Source organism: Canis lupus, chromosome 22, assembly GCF_011100685.1.
Source record: "Canis lupus familiaris isolate Mischka breed German Shepherd chromosome 22, alternate assembly UU_Cfam_GSD_1.0, whole genome shotgun sequence".
Classification (NCBI taxonomy): domain Eukaryota; kingdom Metazoa; phylum Chordata; class Mammalia; order Carnivora; family Canidae; genus Canis; species Canis lupus.
In genome coordinates this window covers 8,845,505-8,866,281 of record NC_049243.1, presented here as the reverse complement: position 1 = coordinate 8,866,281, position 20,777 = coordinate 8,845,505, and the positions used below count along the sequence as shown (strand labels likewise).

Here is a 20,777-nt window from a genome sequence, read left to right as displayed (position 1 = left end):
AGGACGATGAGACTCTTGACAACATGTCAAAGTAAAATAAGACCTATTTTGGTTGATTTCTTAAATCAACTGACGTTAATGTTGCCTAAAATTAATGAAACCAGAACTTCCTGAACACCACTCTGCTGTTTGCTTATGTGGTTAGCCTAACTGATTACAATAAATTCTAACAGTCTTCCAGAGTATCACTCATGGTCACCATGCCTTCTATGGTGTATGTTCTCAGTATTTATCAAACTGGTTGTAAAAGACCAAGACCATTGATTCTTTCTCCATGTGGATCAGTTATCAATGTTCTAACACTTGGTTACAGTCCTCATACCAGCTGGTTATATTTTTTAAATATGCACACAAAGAATACAAACAAGTATATGAAAAATGAGAATACTAATTAAAAATTAAATCCTTTGCCCTTGGATAGCAGCATATTCAAGATGAAAAGCTTAATTCATTTTTAGTATCAAATAGGCAGAAATTATCCCCCCAAAATACTACCATAGTTTTAGAACATTATCACTATAATGAAAGAACTGAACCTCAATGCAAGAATAGATCACTGCTTATCCGACAGAATGACACAACTCCAGAAGTCAGAAGTACTTAAGACAATCACTTATTACTTTAACCTAAGAAAAATTGTCTATTTGTGCTATTAAAAAAATATATGTCTTATATATTATGCATTTTATACACGTAAATTCCCATAGTATTGCATAATTTGGTAGGAGTTGCTTCCATGTAGTAGACAAATAACAATTATTGACACTTTAATTTCATGCAAAAAAAAATGCTATACTGTATTTTAAGGGAAGTTCAATAGGAAAAGAGTAAGGCCTTAGCCAAGTAAATTCATTAGAATTTAGAACCTAGAGCCGTTAAATTCTAGAAAAATAAATATATTAGCTTAAAGATATACCCGCCTACCATAACGTCAGCCTAACTTGACATAGCATTGATTGCAGGGAACTTATATTCCAGAAATGAACACTAATGCCTTGAACCACTTGCTATAACTGGTTATGTCCTTATAAATAATTCAAGCTAAAATATTTCAGTAGAATTAAAATAGGAGGCTGGAATACCCTAAGATAGGAAAAGAACTCAAGTTGCAAGATGAATTACCACCTGCTGGCATAGGAAATTTAAAGGACTATTAATCAAAAAGGTAATTGAGGAGTAAAATACATATATAATTCTCACAGACTACATGTTAGCAAGAAATAGAAAATCAAATAAACCAAAGTTCATTTACTTTACCATTTTACATTAATGAGTTGCTCCTATTAATTCTGGCATGTCATTTAAAAAAACAATACTAATGTATTTTTTGATACACTTTCTTTGGGATTACATTATTTGAACCATAAAATATAATATAAGAAAGGGACTGTTAATTACATGTTGCTCTGTAAGGCCTCCATACTCACCTTCCCAAGTCCTAATCCTGTCCCTCCAAACTATTCATTTTCTTTATATCTTTTTCTAGGATGTGGAGCACTAGAAAAGAAATTCTCTATACCCTATTTCCCGGTTACCAAAAAAGTATGTAGCCCCCAGTCTGTGCTGGGCTCCTTCCCAAAGCCTATCAGCAACTAACACAAACCAATACTACTCTCCCTTAGGATCATCTGAACCAATTCATTCCTGTGTCAATAGGTCATCTAGCTGCCTTCTCCAACCACAACAGAGCCTTCAGGCACACACCCCTCCATTCTTTGCTAGAATATAAACTCCACTGACAAAATAAAAATATATCTATTGGGTTCACTCAAAACCTCCAGAACCAGAATCACACATGGGGCATAGTCAATGGTCAATAGAGGTTTGTTATATGAACAAATAAATGAAATTTTTTCCCTTTAATCCTCAAAACCATCTCTATTTTCAACAATCCTCACTTCTTTTCCCACCATCTCAGTAGAAAAGACTTTTGCTTTAATTATGAGCAAGTGGAAAGCCACTATAAGTCTGCTTTCTCCGTCTCAGTTAATGGTAACTCCTTCATTCCAGATGCTGGGTAGAAAAATATGTTCTTCCATTATTACAAACCAAGGCACAATGGTGCTCTGAAAATGTCCTTTCCTGCCTTTCCCAGATCATATTTCCATAAATATTTTCCATGTATTCCACAGATTATATCCTTTCTTCCTATGAAGATGTTTGTCTTCCCATTTCAAGAAACAAACGAAAAGCCATTTCTTGATTCTATATAATCCTTGAGTGACCCACCATCTTTTCACTTTTCCCCATTTTTATAAGTAGTATATAATTACTGTTTCCATTTCCTTATCGCTGATTTACCGTCCAGCCTACTGATTTTTTGGCTTGCATTCCCACCACTCCACTAGCATTATTCCTGGTAAGTTCACCAATAATATTCTATTTGCCAAACTAAAATAAATAAATAAAACTAAATAAATTAGTTTTCCTCCTATTTTACTGTTCCCTCCTTCTCAGTCTTTCCAGTGGGTTCTTTTCCCTTAACTGAGCAGTGTACATTGGGTACCTCAAGGGTAGATTTTTCATATTTTCTATGTTCACTGTTTAAATAATCTCATCCAGTTTCAGACTACAAACCATCTGTATGCTGATTACTCTTCCTCTGCTTCATTTGAAGGTTCTCCGCACACTGTCCAATTCTTAAATGTTGTCTCTACCGTGTTTAGTCTTTAGATAGTATTTCTTCTCACCATATATGCAACTCTTCGGTTTTTTTCACCCATGTGATCAATTCAACTAATACCCATACATTACTGACTCCCAAGTATTTATCTTTAATATCAAAAGAGCTCCAGATCCATATATATGTTTTCAGGTCTATGAGACAGACACACTTGGTCCTACCTAAAAAGGACTGAGAGTCAAAAAGAAGTACTAGAAGGTACTAGAAGACCAAATATACTTGTTAACACACTGCAACAAAAGCATACCATCTCAAAGTAGAGCAGATTCACAAAGAGAGTATTTTCTTTAAGATATCCTTAACTAAAAGCTAGGAGTGATTTTATGTATATAGAAACATGTTTTTAGAGCATCAACATCATACAGTGAGTACCATCTGAGATTTCTCTCAGATTCCTTTTAGCCATTTTAATAGTTTGCTTAGGAAAAAATGATGTTCTGAATTTCAGCTAACTATATTTTCAGTGAGTAATAATTTTTCCTTAAAAATTGTCTAAGTTGTTATGCTAAAATCCAAATGAATATCTAATTCATTCAATTATCCATTAATTTCTATGACAATGTAGGTCAGAAAATGATTATCCAGGAAAAGTTATATATGCACCTTCTTGGTTTACAATATATAATAATATTTCTAATTCTTAATTCAATATCCTTCCCCAATTCAACAACATTGCCTTAATCTTCACCTCTGGTAATTCAAAATTATTTAAGAATATATAAAATTTCATTCCTGTGAACGAAACAGCTTGAGAAAACAGAGAAAATTAGAATAACAAATGGGCCACATGGACTGTGCCAGGACAGATCACAAAAATTATACCAATAGATAGACTGCTACCATTTTTAAAAAGAGTGATTTAACACTTTGATCTGGTTGTATGTATCAGTGTGTAAAGATCTCACAAAAAGAAAGTTCTTTAGGTTCAGACAAATGAATTTAAGCTCTCTATCCACCTTTATGTATGTTCCTTAATTAGCTCTATACACAATTAAAGCAAGAAAAGATAATCACTTTTCTAATTGTATCCAAGTAATATTGTTTTCATTTTTTTAGGCTCTAAAATAAAATTTAAATTATTTACTGTTTGTAATATGGACCTTTAGTCATTTTTCTATGTTCCTCTTAATTATAAAGGCCAAACAAAATGAAACAATACTAGCTACTTTCTTTAGAAAACTCAACTCCTTAACGGTATTCTTTAACTCATCTGTATGACTAATTGTTTTAATTCCAGTAGAGTTACATACAGTGTTATATTAGTGTCAAGTGTACAATATAGTGATTCAACACTTCCATATATTAGTCACTGCTCATCATGATCCCCTTCACCTATTTTAACCATCCCCCCACTCACCTCCCCTCTAATAACCTGTTTGTTCCCTATAGTTAAGAATCTGGTTTTTGGTTAGTCTTTTTTTTTTTTTTTCTTTGTTCATTTGTTTTGTTTCTTAAGTTCCACATATGAGTGAAATCATATGGAATTTGTCTTTCTCTGACTTATTTCTCTCGTTATACTCTAGCTTCACCCATGGCAAGATTTCATTCTCTTTTATGGCTGAATAATAAATATTCCATTGTATATACCACTGCAAGAGTTTGCATTTCCATCAACACTGTACAAGTGTTCTTTTTTCTCCACATCCTCACCAATACTTGTGGTTCTTGTGTATCTGATTTTAGCCATGTTTAAAGATCTGAGGTGATATCTCATTGTGGTCTTGATTTGCGTTTCTCTGATGAGTGATTCTGCACATCTTTTTTTTTTTCTTAAAGATTTTATTTATTTATTCAAGAGAGACAGAGAGAGAGAGAGAGAGAGAGAGAGGCAGAGACACAGGCAGAGAGAGAAGCAGGCTCCATGCAAGGAGCCGATGCGGGACTCGATCCCGAGTCTCCAGGATCACACCCTGGGCTGCAGGCGGCGCCAAACCGCTGCGTCACCGGAGCTGCCCTGCACATCTTTTCTTATGTCCGCTGGTCATCTGTATGTTTTTGCAAAATATCTGTTCATGTCTTCTGCTCATTTTTTAATTGGATTATTTGGGGGTTTTTTTTGATGTTGAGTTGTTTAAACATCTTGGATAATAACCCTTTATTGAATACATCATTTGCAAATATCTTACCCCATTAAGTAGTTTGTCTTTTGGTTTTCTTGATTGTTTCCGTTGCTTTGCAAAAGCTTTTTTATTTTGATGTGGTCGCAACAGTTTATTTTTTGCTTTTGTTTCCCTTGCCTCAAGAGACATATCTAGAAAAATGTTGTTATGGCTGATGTCAGAGAAATTACTGCCTATGCTCTCTTCTAAGATTTTTATGGTTTCAGATCTCACATTTAAGTCCTTAATCCACTTTGAGTTTATTTTAGTATATATGTAAGAAAGTGATCCAGTTTCATTCTTTCACATGTAGCTGTCCAGTTTTCCCAACACTATTTGTTGAAGAGACTATCTTTCTCCCATTGCCTACTGCCTCTTTTATTGAAGATTAACTGATCATATCATTGTGGGTTTATTTTTGGGCTATTTTATTCTATCGATCTATGTGTCTATTTCTGTGCCAGTACCATATTGTTTTTGATTACAATGGCTTTGTAGTATATCTTGAAATCTGGAATTGTGATCTCAGTTTTTTTCTTCTTTTTCAAGATTGCTTTGGCTATTTGGAGTCTTTCATGATTCCATATAAATTTAGGGTTTTTTTTTTTCTAATCCATGAAATATGCTGTTGGTATGCTGATAAGAATTGCATTAAATTGTAGATTACTGGATATTCCTACAGTGGGGGGAGGGGCAAGATGGCGGAAGAGTAGGGTCCCCAAATCACCTGTCCCAACCAAACTACCTAGAAAACCTTCAAATTATCCAGAAAATCTATGAATTCGGCCTGAGAATTAAAGAGAGACCAGCTGGAACGCTACAGTGAGAAGAGTTCGCGCTTCTATCAAGGTAGGAAGACGGGGAAAAAGAAATAAAGACACAAAGGCCTCCAAGGGGGAGGGGCCCCGCGAGGAGCCGGGCTGAGGCCGGGGCGAGTGTCCCCAGGACAGGAGAGCCCCGTCCCGGAGGAGCAGGAGCTGCACCGACCTTCCCGGGGGAAAGGGGCTCGCGGGGAGGTGGAGCAGGACCCAGGAGGGCGGGGATGCCCTGGGGCTCCCGGGGACACTAACAGACACCTGCGCCCCGGGAGAGCCCCACACCCCGCGGCCGAGCTCCCTAAGGGCTGCAGCGCGCACGGCGGGACCCGGAGCAGCTCGGGGGGCTCGGGGGCGGCTCCGCGGAGGGGGCTGCGGGGCGGGAGCGCGAATCCAACAGCGCAGGCCCCAGCACAGGGCGCCGGGACACAGCCCAGGATCCGGCCTCCCCCGGGACAGGCAGAGGCCGGGAGCGCCCAGGACAGCAAGGACGCTCCTGCCTGAGCTGAGCAGATCAGCGGCCCCGCCCCGGAGCCTCCAGGCCCTGCAGACGGAGAGCTCCGAGGTTTCTGCGGGGGCTGAATCCAGGTTTCCAGAGCTGCCGCCCACTGCGGTTATTCCTCCTGGGGCCTCACGGGGTAAACAACCCCCCACCGAGCCCTGCACCAGGCAGGGGCAGAGCAGCTCCCCCAAGTGCTAACACCTGAAAATCAGCACAACAGGCCCCTCCCCCAGAAGACCAGCTGGACGGACAAGTTCCAGGGGAAGTCAAGGGACTTAAAGTACACAGAATCAGAAGATACTCTCCCTTGGGTTGTTTTTTTGTTGTTTTGTTTTGTTTTGCTTTTTGATTTGTTTGCTTCCCCCACCCTTTTTTTCCCTTTCTTTCTTTTTCTTTTTCTTTCTCTTTTTCTTTTTTTTTTTCTTCCCTTTTTTTCTCTTTCTCTTTTCTTTCCTTCTTTCTCTCCTCTCTTTTTCTCCTTTTCCCAATACAACTTGCTTTTTGGCCACTCTGCACTGAGCAAAATGACTAGAAGGAAAACCTCACCTCAAAAGAAAGAATCAGAAACAGTCCTCTCTCCCACAGTTACAAAATCTGGATTACAATTCAATGTCAGAAAGCCAATTCAGAAGCACTATTATACAGCTACTGGTGGCTCTAGAAAAATGCATAAAGGACTCAAGAGACTTCATGACTGCAGAATTTAGAGCTAATCAGGCAGAAATTAAAAATCAATTGAATGAGATGCAATCCAAACTAGAAGTCCTAACGACGAGGGTTAACGAGGTGGAAGAACGGGTGACTGACACAGAATACAAGTTGATGGCAAAGAGGGAAACTGAGGAAAAAAGAGACAAACAAGTAAAAGACCATTAAGATAGATTAAGGGAAATAAACGACAGCCTGAGGAAGAAGAACCTACATTTAATTGGGGTTCCCGAGGGCGCCAAAAGGGACAGAGGGCCAGAATATGTATTTGAACAAATTCTAGCTGAAAACTTTCCTAATCTGGGAAGGGAAACAGGCATTCAGATCCAGGAAATAGAGAGATCCCCCCCTAAAATCAATAAAAACCATTCAACACCTCGACATTTAATAGTGAAGCTTGCAAATTCCAAAGATAAAGAGAAGATCCTTAAAGCAGCAAGAGACCAGAAATCCCTGACTTTTATGGGGAGGAGTATTAGGGTAACAGCAGACCTCTCCACAGAGACCTGGCAGGCCAGAAAGGGCTGGCAGGATATATTCAGGGTCCTAAATGAGAAGAACATGCAACCAAGAATCCTTTATCCAGCAAGGCTCTCATTCAAAATGGAAGGAGAGATAAAGAGCTTCCAAGACAGGCAGGAACTCAAAGAATATGTGACCTCCAAACCAGCTCTGCAAGAAATTTTAAGGGGGACTCTTAAAATTCCCCTTTAAGAAGAAGTTCAGTGGAACAATCCACAAAAACAAGGACTGAATAGATATCATGATGACACTAAACTCATATCTCTCAATAGTAACTCTGAATGTGAATGGGCTTAATGACCCCATCAAAAGGCGCAGGGTTTCAGACTGGATAAAAAAGCAGGACCCATCTATTTGCTGTCTACAAGAGACTCATTTTAGACAGAAGGACACCTACAGCCTAAAAATAAAAGGTTGGAGAACCATTTACCATTCGAATAGTCCTCAAAAGAAAGCAGGGGTAGCCATCCTTATATCAGATAAACTAAAATTTACCCTGAAGACTGCAGTGAGAGATGAAGAGGGACACTATCTCATACTTAAAGGATCTATCCAACAAGAGGACTTAACAATCCTCAATATATATGCCCCGAATGTGGGAGCTGCCAAATATATAAATCAATTAATAACCAAAGTGAAGAACTACTTAGATAATAATACACTTATACTTGGTGACTTCAATCTAGCTCTTTCTACCCTTGATAGGTCTTCTAAGCACAACATCTCCAAAGAAACGAGAGAGCTTTAAATGATACACTGGACCAGATGGATTTCACAGGTATCTACAGAACTTTACATCCAAACTCAACTGAATACACATTCTTCTCAAGTGCACGTAGAACTTTCTCCAGAAGAGACCACATACTGGGTCACAAATCAGGTCTGAACCCATACCAAAAGATTGGGATCGTCCCCTGCATATTCTCAGACATAATGCCTTGAAATTAGAACTAAATCACAACAAGAAGTTTGGAAGGACCTCAAACACGTGGAGGTTAAGGACCATCCTGCTAAAAGATGAAAGGGTCAACCAGGAAATTAAGGAAGAATTAAAAAGATTCATGGAAACTAATGAGAATGAAGATACAACTGTTCAAAATCTTTGGGATGCAGCAAAAGCAGTCCTAAGGGGGAAATACATTGCAATACAAGCATCCATTCAAAAACTGGAAAGAACTCAAATACAAAAGCTAACCTTACACATAAAGGAGCTAGAGAAAAAACAGCAGATAGAACCTACACCCAGGAAAAGACGAGAGTTAATAAAGATTCGAGCAGAACTCAACGAAATCGAGACCAGAAAAACTGTGGAACAGATCAACAGAACCAGGAGTTGGTTCTTTGAAAGAATTAATAAGACAGATAAACCATTAGCCAGCCTTATTAAAAAGAAGAGAGAGAAGACTCAAATTAATAAAATCATGAATGAGAAAGGAGAGATCACTACCAACACCAAGAAAATACAAACGATTTTAAAAACATATTATGAACAGCTATACGCCAATACATTAGGCAATCTAGAAGAAAGCCACAAACTACCAAAACTGGAACAGGAAGAAATAGAAAACCTGAACAGGCCAATAACCAGGGAGGAAATTGAAGCAGTCATCAAAAACCTCCCAAGACAGAAGAGTCCAGGGCCAGATGGCTTCCCAGGGGAATTCTATCAAACGTTTAAAGAAGAAATCATACCTATTCTCCTAAAGCTGTTTGGAAAGATAGAAAGAGATGGAGTACTTCCAAATTTGTTCTATGAGGCCAGCATCACCTTAATTCCAAAACCAGACAAAGACCCAACCAAAAAGGAGAATTACAGACCAATATCCCTGATGAACATGGATGCAAAAATTCTCAACAAGATACTGGCCAATAGGATCCAACAGTACATTAAGAAAATTATTCACCATGACCAAGTAGGATTTATCCCTGGGACACAAGGCTGGTTCAACACCCGTAAAACAATCAATGTGATTCATCATATCAGCAAGAGAAAAACCAAGAACCGTATGATCCTCTCATTAGATGCAGAGAAAGCATTTGACAAAATACAGCATCCATTTCTGATCAAAACTCTTCAGAGTATAGGGATAGAGGGAACATTCCTCGACATCTTAAAAGCCATCTACGAAAAGCCCACAGCAAATATCATTCTCAATGGGGAAGCACTGGGAGCCTTCCCCTAAGATCAGGAACAAGACAGGGATGTCCACTCTCACCACTACTATTCAACATAGTACTGGAAGTTCTAGCCTCAGCAATCAGACAACAAAAAGACATTAAAGGCATTCAAATTAGCAAAGAAGAAGCCAAACTCTCCCTCTTCGCCGATGACATGATACTCTACATAGAAAACCCAAAAGCCTCCACCCCAAGATTGCTAGAACTCATACAGCAATTTGGTAACGTGGCAGGATACAAAATCAATGCCCAGATATCAGTGGCATTTCTATACACTACCAATGAGACTGAAGAAAGAGAAATTAAGGAGTCAATCCCATTTACAATTGCACCCAAAAGCATAAGATACCTAGGAATAAACCTAACCAAAGCTGTAAAGGATCTATACCCTCAAAACTATAGAACACTTCTGAAAGAAATTGAGGAAGACACAAAGAGATGGAAAAATATTCCATGCTCATGGATTGGAAGAATTAATATTGTGAAAATGTCAATGTTACCCAGGGTAATATACACGTTTAATGCAATCCCTATCAAAATACCATGGACTTTCTTCAGAGAGAACAAATTATTTAAGATTTGTGTGGAATCAGAAAAGACCCCGAATAGCCAGGGGAATTTTTAAAAAGAAAACCATATCTGGGGGCATCACAATGCCAGATTTCAGGTTGTACTACAAAGCTGTGGTCATCAAAGACAGTGTTGTACTGGCACAAAAATAGACACATAGATCAATGGAACAGAATAGAGAACCCAGAAGTGGACCCTGAACTTTATGGTCAACTAATATTCGATAAAGGAGGAAAGACTATCCATTGGAAGAAAGACAGTCTCTTCAATAAATGGTGCTGGGAAAATTGGACATCCACATGAAGAATGAAACTAGAACACTCTCTTGTACCATACACAAAGATAAACTCAAAATGGATGAAAGATCTAAATGTGAGACAAGATTCCATCAAAATCCTAGAGAAGAATACAGGCAACACCCTTTTTGAACTCGGCCACAGTAACTTCTTGCAAGATACATCCATAAAGGCAAAAGAAACAAAAGCAAAAATGAACTATTGGGACTTCATCAAGATAAGAAGCTTTTGCACAGCAAAGGATACAGTCAACAAAACTAAAAGACAACCTACAGAATGGGAGAAGATATTTGCAAATCACGTATCAGATAAAGGGCTAGTTTCCAAGATCTAGAAAGAACTTATTAAACTCAACACCAAAGAAACAAACAATCCAATCATGAAATGGGCAAAAGACATGAAGAGAAATCTCACAGAGGAAGACATAGACATGGCCAACATGCACATGAGAAAATGCTCTGCATCACTTGCCATCAGGGAAATACAAATCAAAACCACAATGAGATCCCACCTCACACCAGTGAGAATGGGGCAAATTAACAAGGCAGGAAACCACAAATGTTGGAGAGGATGCAGAGAAAAGGGAACCCTCTTACACTGTTGGTGGGAATGTGAACTGGTGCAGCCACTCTGGAAAACTGTGTGGAGGTTCCTCAAAGAGTTAAAAATAGACCTGCCGGGATCCCTGGGTGGCGCAGCGGTTTAGTGCCTGCCGTTGGCCCAGGGCGCGATCCTGGAGACCCGGGATCGAATCCCACGTCAAGCTCCCTGGTGCATGGAGCCTGCTTCTCCCTCTGCCTGTGTCTCTGCCTCTCTCTCTCTCTCTCTGTGACTATCATAAATAAAAAATAAAAAAAAAAAAATAGACCTGCCCTACGACCCAGCAATTGCACTGTTGGGGATTTACCCCAAAGATACAGATGCAATGAAACGCAGGGACACCTGCACCCCGATGTTTATAGCAGCAATGTCCACAATAACCAAACTGTGGAAGGAGCCTCGGTGTCCATCGAAAGATGAATGGATAAAGAAGATGTGGTTTATGTATACAATAGAATATTACTCAGCTATTAGAAATGACAAGTACCCACCATTTGCTTCAACGTGGATGGAACTGGAGGGTATTATGCTGAGTGAAGTAAGTCAGTCGGAGAAGGACAAACATTATATGTTCTCATTCATGTGGGGAATATAAATAATAGTGAAAGGGAATATAAGGGAAGGGAGAAGAAATGTGTGGGAAATATCAGAAAGGGAGACGGAACGTAAAGACTGCTAACTCTGGGAAATGAACTAGGGGTGGCAGAAGGGGAGGAGGGCAGGGGGTGGGAGTGAATGGGTGACGGGCACTGGGGGTTATTCTGTATGTTGGTAAATTGAACACCAATAAAAAATAAATTTAAAAAATAAATAAATAAATAAATTGTAGATTACTGTGAGTAGTATGAACACTTTAACAATATTTGTTTTCCTAGTACATGAACACGGAAAATGTTTTCCATTTCTTTGTGTCACCTTCAATTTCTTTCATTAATGTTCTATGGTTTTCAGAGTACAGGTTTTTTGGATTTTGGGTGCAACTGTATATGGGATTTTCTTAATTTCTATTTCTGCTTCTTCATTATTAGTATATAGATATGTAAAGGATTTCTGGATATTGATTTTCTATCCTGTGAGCTTATTACTGAATTCATTCATCAGTTCTAGCAGTTTTTTGGTGGAGCCTTTAGGATTTTCTCTATATAATATCATGTCATCTGCAAATAGTGAAAGTTTTACTTCTTCCTTACCAATATGAATGCCTTTTGCTTCTTTTTGTTGTCTGATTGCTGTGGCTAGGTCTTCCAGTACTATGCTGAATAAAAGTGGCAAAAGTGGACATCCTTGTCATGTTCCTGATCTTAGGGGAAAAGTTCTCCATTTTTCACCATGATGTTAGCTACGGGTTTTTCATATACAGTCTTATTATATTCAGGTATATTTCCTCTAAACCCAGTTAGTTAAGGGTTTTTATTATGAACAGATTTGTACTTTGTTAAACGCTTTTTCTCTATTGAAATCATCATATGCTTTTTATTCTTTCTCTTATTGATATGATGTATCACATTGATTGATTTGTGAATATTGAATCATCCTTGCATCCCAGGAATAAATCCCACTTGATAGTGGTGGATAAGTTTTTAAATATATTGCCGGGGGCTCTCTGTGCCTCCTGGATCTAGGTTTCTGTTTTCTTCCCAGATCAAGAAGTTTTCAGCTATTATCTCTTCAAATATACTTTCTGCCCCCTTTTCTGCCTCTTCTCTTTCTGGGATCCCTACAATGCAAATGTTATTATGCCTGATGGTGTTGCTGAGTTCCCTAAGTCTATTTTCATTTTCTATTATTTTTTTCTCTCTCCTGTTCCATTTGATTACCTTCCATTATTCTGCCCTCCAAGCTGCAGCTATGTTCTTCTGTTTCTTCCAATCTATTATTTATTCCATCTAATGTGTTTTTATTTATTTTTTTTCAAATATTTTACTTATTTACTCATGAGAGACACAGAGGAGAGAGGCAGAGGGAGAAGCAGGCTCCCTACAGGGAGCCTGATGCAGGATTCAACCCCAGGACCCCAGGATCATGACCTGAGCCAAGGCAGATGCTCAACCACTGAGCCACCCAGATGTCCCATTCACCTAATGTATTTTTAATTTCAGTTATTGAGTTCTTTAACTCTGATTGGTTCTCTTTTGTTTTCTATCCCTTTGGTAAGGGTCTCGCTGAGGTCCTCCACTGTTTTCTAAAGTCCAGTGAGTATCTTTATGACCATTACTTTAAATCTCTACCAAGCATATTACTTATTTTCATTTTACCTCTTTTGCTGTGATTTTTCCTTTTCTTTCACTTGGGAAATATTCCTCTGTCTCATTTTGTCTAACTCCTGTATCTATTTCTGTGTGTCAGGACAGTCAGCTACATCTCCAGGTCTTGAAAGTAGTGGCCTTAGAAGAGGAGGTTCTACAGTGCTCTGTAATGCAAAGTCCCCTGTTCACCAGAACCTGGCACTTCAGGGGTGTCTTCCATGTGTCTTACATGCATTCTACTGTTATGGCTGAGCCACTTCTGCCTTCAATCCAGTCATTTGCAACAGCTCTCCTTCCCTGTTGTGGACAGGATTTGATCCCTGTGTTGTAAGTGGACCAATCTGGGGCCACCTTGGGCCAGTCCGGGGCAAGAGTCACTTTGTCAAGGTGCTCATACCTGTTGGAGCTGTTTGCACACTGCCAGGTTTATGGCATCACTTTGGGTGTGCTCTGGTCATGATGTATTGGAGGGGATGTGTCCACAGAATGCAGGGGTAGGGCACACTGTTAGCAAGTTAGGTAGGTTGTGTTAGTGCTACACTAGTTCATGTAGTCCACTATTAGTCCATGTACACTAGTCCATGTAGTCCATCTGAGGGATGGGGAGAGAAATGGTACCTGCCAGCATTTTTTTCTTGGAGAAGTCTCCCAAGGATCCCTGTTTCTCCACCACATGCTCGGAAATTAGTAATCAAATCTTCCTCCCATTTACCTCAGTATTTTTCAAACTGCTATTTCTATGTTGTATTTCAACTGTTATGCTGTCTTTTTAAGGGTAGGTCTCAGACTGATATTAGCCTCCCAGAGCCCAGCCCATAGATTTTCAAAGTGCCAGGTGTTAAGCCCCACTAATTGTAAGAACTCACAAAATTCAGCAACTCTGGTTTTCAAAGCCAAATGTTACAGAGATGCATCTTCCCAGTCCAGGTCTCCATACCTGGGGGACCTGGTATTAAGAGCCTGTACTTTCCCCCCCTCTGAGTCCAGTGTGTCCCTCCCACCCACAGACAGTTCACCAGGTACATTTACCTCCTGATCACATCTCCACCTTTCCTACCCACTTTGATGTGGCCTCTTCTCCATATTTAGCTGTGGAGAGTCTGCTCTGCCAATCTTTAGATTGTTTTCTGGGTTATTTACACTGATGTGGGTGTTATCTAGTTGTATCCATGGGACAAAATGCCCTTAGCATTTTCCTACTCCACCATCTTCACTGGAAATCTAATTTGTGTAACTAGTTTTGAAATCAGAGATCAGAAACACATCAAAGTGGCTTCCTTATAAAAATAAATACCTTTGTTTATAACTGAATTTTCTAGGCACTGAATATCTTCTCTCAGTTGTATCACAAAAGAGTCCACATTGCTTCATTTTATCAGACTTTGCCATGACATTTTCTTCATCCCTGACTATTTACCCTTGTTCCTCAGGCACTGAGCACTGTGCTGATGGGCATCCAGGGAGCACATCTGGAATCACAGCCTCTTTCTTAAACACTACATGCTCTATTTCAATGACCAATGCCAACTTAGTTCAGATGTTGGTTAAATCAAAGATGAATTCTAGTTTTTTCAGTGCCTAGAATACAACTTAAACTATATAGTTATATTTAGATTATGCTAATTTAGATTCTTTCCCCAAATATACTTCTTAGCATCTATAAGGAAGAGCTTTTTATTAGTTTTAAAAAACTTGCTAAAGTACCTAGAATCTACTTCTGATTTCTCACTATCACTAGCTACATAGAGAATACTTTTCTTTCTGTAGTCCCTTTGTAGATTTTGGGATAGGGAGAAACAAATACTACTCCATTTGCTTAAGGTGGTAAAATCTTGGCCTCCAGAAAATGAAGGGCCTATACATACAGGCAACAGCTTAGTGTTCACGTTCTACCTACTGCTTAGAAACCTGTTCCTTGGGATCCCTGGGTGGCGCAGCGGTTTGGCGCCTGCCTTTGGCCCAGGGCGCGATCCTGGAGACCCGGGATCGAATCCCACATCGGGCTCCTGGTGCATGGAGCCTGCTTCTCTCTCTGCCTGTGTCTCTGCCTCTCTCTCTCTCTGTCTGTGACTTAAATAAATAAATAATAAATAAAATATTTAAAAAAAAAAAAAAAAGAAAAGAAACCTGTTCCTTAATCCAAGGTGCAAAGAAAAACAAAAACTATCTTTCATAAAAAGGAATTAATTTGGGTAAGTCAATAAATCTCTGCCAAGAGTCAACATGTCTAAATATATTGTTATAAATTATGACTGGTCCTTTAGAAAACACTACCATTAAACTATACAATGAGGAAACTATGCCATGCATATTTTGAAAGAAAATCATGCTCCATATATTATGAACCACATATGATAAAAAATAAGAGTTTCATTAGTTTTAATAACAGGTGTATAACAATTTCCATAGTTTAATATAAAGGACTCATTTTTCAAGTTAATAATTTAAGTTATAGGCAGATAAATTTTACCTTAGTGTCATATAGTTATATTTGTTTTTTAAATTTATTTATTTTGAAACAAGGTGTAGTGAACATTCACTTTATAAAATGTTTTATCTTGAAATAACTTCAAAGTTACAGGAAAGTTGCAGGACACAGTTGTTCGAAGAATGTCTCTTTTGCCTTCACTCAGATTTCTCAATGATTACCATTGTAGCACATTTATTCCCTCCTTCCTCCCTCCAGCAGCACCTCCAAACCCATTATCATTGGTATTTTTGTGAACCATTGAGGAGCAAGCTGCAGATATGATGCCTCATCACCCCTAAACATTCTAGTTCATATTTCCTAAAATAAGAACTCGGGACAACATAATCACCACATAAGCTTCCAGATCAGGAAATCATTTTAATAGAACACTATTATACAATCCACAGACTGTATTCAAGTTTAACCAACTGTGCCAACAACGTCACTTTTTCCTATCTGGTCCAGAATCCAATGCAGGGCACATGTTGCATCTAGCTGTCATATCTCTTTAGTCTCTTTCAATCTGAAGTAGTTCTTTAGCTTTTTTGTCTTTTACGGACTGGAGAATTCTGAAGAATACAGGCCTTTCATTAGGTAAGATGGCCCTCAACCTAGGTCTATACCATACTTTCTCACGGCCAAACTCATAAGATGAATCTTTACCCAGAATGTCCCTGAAATGAGGCTGAACTCTTCTCAGCTCAACACTCAGGAGGGACACAATGTCAGTTTGTTCCACCTGGTCAAGTTGCTGTTTACCAAAAAAGGATCATTTTCTTCTTTTGTAATCAACTGAGTATTTTGGTAAGAGATATTCTTATATTACATCAACATCCTATTCTTTTTTAATGATATTTATTAATTTATTAATTTATTAATTTATTAATTTATTTATTTATTTAAAAGAGATAGAACATTAGTGGGGGGGAGAGAGAGAATCTCAAGCAGAGGCCCCCTGAGTGTGGAGTACGATGCGGGGCTCAATCTCACGACCCTGAGATTATGGCCTGAGCTGAAATCAAGAGTTGGATGCTTAACTGACTGCACCACTCAGGTGCCCCATTATCCTATTCTTCATAGAACATCCAGTCACCAGCTTTAAAATCTTTGATGAAAAAAAAAAAAAAATCTTTGATGACTCCTGCCTATATCAGCTACCACTGGTGGTTGCCAAATGGTGGTTTTCTGTTTATATAATTCCTTTTGCATTCATTCAATAAATTTTTCTTCTCCCTCTTATATTTATTTATTCACTTAGATCAATATGAATTTTGGGACTCCTATTTTGTTCGATGGTTTATAATTAGTTGTTACCATTGTTTATTTTGAGGCTAAACTTGTCCTCCATTTTAGCCAACAGAAGGCACTTCAAGCTGGCTCCTCTGTCACTTTGGCATATCAACATCATTTGTGAAACATTTCCTTACTTTCTGGTACAGTAAGATGATCCAGGTTCATTTCATTTTGTACTTTCTCTGTGCTGAGCCTTGAACCAGCTCTACGTCCTAGGAGCGTGGTATTTAGAAACCGAGGTCTCAGCACTTGGCATGATCATTGCCACTGGAGTGTCAGATTTTAGGCGTTCTTAGAGGACAGAGCTAAAAAATATGTGTCTGTATTCACAAATACACTGTATCTATTACTCTGTTTAGATATATTGAAAAAAAGATGAGTTCATTCTAATTCCTCCAATTCCAATTTAACACCTCAGGAGTCTTTCTTCCCCTCTTCCTTTCTATATTTATAAATTCTAATTTCAACAGTAAGAAACAGAGCTCTTATAATCCTCAATATATTCATTCACTCAATTGATTTACTTATTTGTTAAATGTAGCTAATGTCCCAGCCACACCAACTACTTCTGTACTTGTTTCCCTATCACTGCCATTCCCGTGCCTTCATGCCTGGAAAAGAGAGGGAAAAGCAAGGGAAGGCAAAGGAAAGGAAAAAAGATGGAAAGTGAAAAGTAGTAAGGGATAAAAGGGAGAAATGAGAAGAAGGGAAAAGAAAGGAGGAGAAGAGACAATGGAAAAGGAAAGGAAAGTGAAACAGATACGCATTTTTTTAAATTTAAATTCAAGTAGTTAGTTAAAATATAAGACACTTACTTTTAAAACACCTTCCACAGCCATCTTCCCTTCATGTCCCAGTAAAATAGTGTACGGGTAAAGCCACTGGATTGCATGTTTGATTGACATCATAGGAAAAGAATCCTATTTAGGAGCAAAAATGCATAGGAATGAGGAATATCTAAAATAATCACAGAAAATTGATCTGAAATACATATATGACATTGAAATTGCCTATAAACAATAACCAACAAGTTTCTCATGTTTTCTAGAAGACTACACAAGTAAATACTCATTACTTCCTCTTCTCTTCCTGTTCCACACCCTTTCCCTGGGTAAGCTCACCCACTCCCACCTTTCAGCTGCCATCTATCTGTTAATGGCTCCCATGTCTCTGCCTCTGATCCTGACCTCTGTCTCTGTCTCTGCCTCTGATCCTGACCTCTTTCCTGAGCTCTAGACTTGAACTCTCAATTGCCCAATGTGACTTTAGATTTTCCATGGACTCCCATTCAGCATATCTGAAACTAGAAGTCTGAACACATTTCCCTACCCTACTCACCCCAAAGTAGCTTCTCCTTCACTTTTATTCCAAATCTGAGTTAGTCACATTCACATGTACTTAGCTTCACAGTTATTAACTGTAAGTTAGAAGTACTTGTAACTCTAAAAACTTTCTTCCAAATCAAAATGTCTTCCCAATTCTGTTCACTCTACTTTCAGAAGTCTATTAACAAGGACAATTAGAGAAATTTCGGTATAGGTTGTCTATTAGATGATATTATAGAAATACTATTAACATGATGAGGGGTATGATTAACAGTTCTGGTTATGAGAAGAACATTCTACAGAATTCTTACAAGTTGCACACTGAAGTTTATAAGAATACTGACCACAATTTATTTTTAAATGGTTCAGAAAAAAAAGAAAAAGCAATCAAATGTGGCAATATGCTAAAAATTGGTGATTCTAGTTGAAGGCACTGCGGATGTTCATTTTACTATTTGTGAATTTTTTTTTTTTTTTAGATTTGAGAATTGTAAAAATAAAAAGTTCCAAGCAAAAACAAAAAGAAGGAAAAGTGAAAGACATGCTAAACAGGAAGAGGGAAGCTGTTCTAAATATATAGAACAGGGTAAACAATACCTGTAAAACCTAACTCAGTCTCAGGAGACATAAATGAATATCAATAACAGTTTAAAAATAAATGTCTTGTCCTGGTAGTATTCCTACTACCTGGGATGATGCTCTCCTTAGCAGAATCTCTCCTGTTTGCTCCTTATGCCACCATGCTCTCCCCATCCCTCCTCCCTGCCAGCAGAGGTATCATCCTCCAACATATATCTGATTACTATACACTTCATCCACTTAATATCTCATGGGCCACTTCTTTCACCCCATAAAATCCAGAAGCTGCACTCACCATGCCAAACACTTGACAATAAAGTTCTAACTTCTCTCTCTCCACCATACACACTTGCTCTAGTAATACAACTCAGCATTCTTCAAACATACCAAGTCCTTTTGTGATTCAACACCTTTGTAAGTGCTGTGCCTCCTGCATGGAGGGCATTTCCACCACTCCTGACACAGCTCTCATGACCTCTGGTAAACTGTAGTGGACAATGTTAATGCTCCACCAAACATCTCAGATCTGTTTTTATCCTTTCTGAATCTCTCACCTTTCCCTTTCAACAGCCAACAGCTGCAGGGCTTTTAAAGAAGACTGCTCTTGAACTCCTGAAGCCAGTTTTGCTACAGGCCGAGAGCAGCTAGCGCCTGGAAATTTGTGTCCCTTGCAATGACCACTGAGTAATGACTCCTGGTGCCTGAGGGTGAAAGTCCCAGCTCCCTGCCTCAGGTAGGAGCAAGTGTGAGGCACAGCTTAGACTACAATATGCCTCTGCAAGCTCTTCATGCCTCTTCAGGTGGGGTCCTCCTTCCCTCTGTGGAACTTTTAGCTGAGTTGCCGTCTACCTTCCCTCCTCCAAGGCTGGAAGCTCTTTAAGGGCTCAGGACATGTTGCTGGTCTCTGTCCAGTTTACTGTGCTACAGCCAATTAATTGCAGGTCTTACAATATTTATAGAAGAATATGACATGGCAAACTGAAGTGATTAATCCCCAAGGATTAACTTTTAAATATTCTTCACCACATTTGGGTATACAAGTCATTAATATATTTTATACATACCAGGATTTGAACTGCAGCTGGTAAACTATCTAAAGGAAAATCTGGAAGTCCAAGAGTAGAAGATTCTTGGGAACAAAGAGTGGTGGCAAAGGACAGGAGCTGAGAAATTCTAGGGGAAAAAATAAAGTGATGTTAAATGTTATTCTAATAGTTTTAATATATAAAATGTGTTTATTTTTAAAATGTAAAATGGCTGAGCCAATTTAATTAATCTAAAAGATGACACTTACTATTAAATTCTCAAGAAAAAACAGCTTCATGTTATAATATTCCATTTAAAATTCAGAAGCTGATTAGATACACAGGTATATTTCTTATTTAAAAGATTATTTTTGTTTATTTATTTGAGAGAAAGAGAGAAAAAGCGGAAGTGGGAGCAGAGGCAAAGGGAAAGGGAGAAGCACCCTGCTGAGCAGGGAGCCCAATGCAGGGCTTGATCTTGGGGGCTTCATCCCAGGACCCCAAGATCATGACTTGAGCTGAAGGCAGATGCTTAACCACTGAGCCATCCAGGTGCCCCCAGACAGACTTCTTAAATATGACAATGTGTGAGATTTTTCACAACCTGGCCCAAATTTATCCTGCCAACCTCCCCTCCCACCCTTCCTAATCCAAACCTGAATCCCAGCCACCAGGAGCTTTTTATAGCCTCAAGAACAAGGCATGCACTCTCATATCCCATGTTTTAAAAATAACTTCTTAGAATTCCTTACTTCCATTCTTTATCTGGCAAAAGCATACTCATTCTTTAGAACCCATCTTAAATGCCAATGTCTTTTTGAAATTAAGACGCTTACTATACAATATTAAATGAATATATTTCCATA

At 38.7% G+C, this 20,777-nt stretch overlaps 1 protein-coding gene across 2 annotated transcripts in view; it reads right to left on the bottom strand.

The window, feature by feature from the left end:
- The window catches only part of VWA8 (von Willebrand factor A domain containing 8), a 353,871-nt gene that overhangs the window by 267,646 nt on the left and 65,448 nt on the right, over positions 1 to 20,777 (bottom strand). For both annotated transcript variants that reach the window (XR_005376290.1, XM_038569648.1), the window contains exons 8-9: positions 19,951 to 20,059; positions 17,798 to 17,902 (exon numbers count right to left, since the gene is read on the bottom strand). Coding sequence is in view for 1 of the 2 variants with exons in the window: in XM_038569648.1 (XP_038425576.1) it covers positions 17,798 to 17,902; positions 19,951 to 20,059 (214 nt within the window). In the remaining variant the exon portion in view is untranslated. The remainder of the gene's footprint in view (positions 1 to 17,797; positions 17,903 to 19,950; positions 20,060 to 20,777) is intronic.